At 50.7% G+C, this 2,579-nt stretch overlaps 1 protein-coding gene across 1 annotated transcript in view; it reads right to left on the bottom strand.

Annotated features, from left to right (window-relative positions):
* The window catches only part of LOC122540217 (peroxisome assembly factor 2-like), a 43,949-nt gene that overhangs the window by 13,377 nt on the left and 27,993 nt on the right, over positions 1-2,579 (bottom strand). The window contains exon 10 of the mRNA XM_043675609.1: positions 50-185. Coding sequence (XP_043531544.1) covers positions 50-185 — 136 coding nt within the window. The remainder of the gene's footprint in view (positions 1-49; positions 186-2,579) is intronic.

Genomic DNA, 2,579 nt, shown 5'->3' on the forward strand with positions numbered 1-2,579 from the left:
TCTAGTTGCCCAGTGCAAACCCACAGTTCACCTCAGATTCTGGACAAACCTTTGGAGCTCCGATCGCCTGGGACAGCTCCGTCTGCAGCTGATCTAAGGCACTCTGGAAATCCTCCCATAGAATCGTCACTCCCGCCATGCATAAATCCAACTCTCGCTCCATACTCAGGACAGCTCCTGGAAAACTGGAAATACAAGAGGGACACAGACATTCAATCTGGGCAGATTGCTTTTCATTGTTTCATGAGATGTGGTGTCGCTGACCAGAATATAGGGCCCATCCCTAACTGCACTGAAACTGACTGGCTCAGAGTTGACAACGTTCCCGTGGGTCTGAAGTCACATGTAGGTCAGACCAGGGAAGGGTGACAGATTTCCTTCCCACTATGTAACCTCATAGCCCGGCATATCCCCCACTCAACTATTACCATCAAGCCAGGGGATCGACCCTGGTTCAATGGAGAGAGCAGGAGGGCATGGCAGGAGCAGCACCAGGCAGACCTGAAGATGAGGTGCCAACCTGGTAAAGCCACCAAGCAGCATTACTTGCGTGGCATACAGCATAAGCAGCAAGTGATAGACAGAGCTAAGAGATCAGATCTAAGCTCTGCAATCCTGCTACTTCCAGGTGTGAATGGGGGTGGGCAGTTAAACAACTCACTGGAGGGGGCTCCACAAATATCCCCCTCCTCAATGATGGAGGAGCCCAGCACATCAGGCGAAGGAGAAGGCTGAAACATTCACAGCAATCTGAGTGGATGATCCATCTCAGCCTCCTCCAGTGGTCCCCAGCGTCACAGATAAAGTCATCGAGATGTACAGCACAGAAACAGACCCTTCAGTCCTACTTGTCCATGCCAACCAGATATCCAAACCCAATCTTGACACACCTGCCAGCACCCGGCCCATATCCCTCCAAACCTTCCTATTCAGATACCCATCCAGATGCCTTTTAAATGTTGCAATTGTACCAGCCTTCACCACATCCTCTGGCAGCACATTCCATACACGTACTACCCCCTCTTGTGTGAAAATGTTTCCCCTTAGGTCTCTTTTATATCTTTGCTCTCTCACCCTAAACCCATGCCCTCTAGTTCAGGACTTCCCCATCCCAGGGAAAAGACGGTCTATTTACCCTATCCATGCCCCTCATGGTTTTATAAACCTCGATAAGGTCACCCCTCAGCCTCCGACGCTCCAAGGAAAATAGCCCCAGTCTGTTCAGCCTCTCCCTGTAGTTCAAACCTTCCAACCCTGGCAACATCCTTGTAAATCTTTCCTGAACCCTTCCAAGTTTCACAACATCTTTCTGATAAGGAGACCAGACTTTCACACAAAATTCCAAAAGTGGCTTAACCAGTGTCCTGTACAGCCGCAACATGACCTCCCAACTCCTGTACTCAATACTCTGACCAATAAAGGAAAGTATACCAAACACCTTCTTCACTATCTTATCTACCTGCAACGCCACTTTCAAGGAACCAGTTTCCAGCCAATTCCCTTCACTCAGTGACATTAAGAAACGGTTGGAGACACTGGATACTGTAAAGGCAATGGGCCCTGACAACATTCCAGCAATAGGACTGAAGACGTGTGCTCCAGAACTTGCCGCTCCCCGAGCCAAGCTGTTCCAGTACAGTTACAACACCGACATCTACCCGACAATGTGGGACATTGCCCAGGTGTGTCCTCTGAGGGGAGGGGAGAGGGACAGCCCTTGATATGAAGGAGCCCGGGCAAAATTGCAATCAATGGGTATTGGGGGCAAACTCTCTGCTGGTTAGTCATACCTGGCACAGAGGAAGATGGTTGGAGTTGTTGGAGGGTCAGTCATCTCAGCTCCAGGACACCTCTGCAGGAGTCCCTCAGGGGAGTGTCCTAGGCCCAACCATCTTCAGTTGCTTCATCAACAACCTTCCCTCCACCACAAGGTCAGACGCGGGGATGTTTACTGATGATTACACAATGTTCAGCACCATTTGCGATTCCTCAGATACTGAAGCAGTCCATGTTCAAATAAAACAAGATCTAGACAATCTCCAGGCTTGGGCTGATAAGTGGCAAGTAACATTCATGCCACACAGAAGCCAGGCTATGACATTCTCCGCTAAGAGAGAATTTAACTACAGCCCCTTGACATTCAATGGTGTTGCCATCACTGAATCCCCCACGAGCAACATCCCACAGGTTATCATTGACCAGAAAGTCAACTGAAATCTCCACATAAACACAGTGGCTCCAAGGGCAGGTCAGAGGCTGGGAATACTGCGGTGAGTAACTCCCCTCCTGACTCCCCAAAGCCTGTCCACCATCGACAAGGTACAAGTCAGGAGTGGGAGGGAATCTCCCCACTTGCCCGGATGGGGACAGCTCCAACAACACTCAGGAAGCTCAACACCATCCAGGAGAAAGCAGCCACTTGATTGGCACCACATCCACAAACACTCACTCCCTCCCTCCCCCACTGACGCTCAGTAACAGCAGTGGGTACCATCCCCTCCCTCCCCCACTGACGCTCAGTAACAGCAGTGTGTACCATCCCCTCCCTCCCCCACCGACGCTCAGTAACAGCAGTGTGT

This window comes from Chiloscyllium plagiosum, chromosome 3 (assembly GCF_004010195.1).
Source record: "Chiloscyllium plagiosum isolate BGI_BamShark_2017 chromosome 3, ASM401019v2, whole genome shotgun sequence".
NCBI lineage: Eukaryota > Metazoa > Chordata > Chondrichthyes > Orectolobiformes > Hemiscylliidae > Chiloscyllium > Chiloscyllium plagiosum.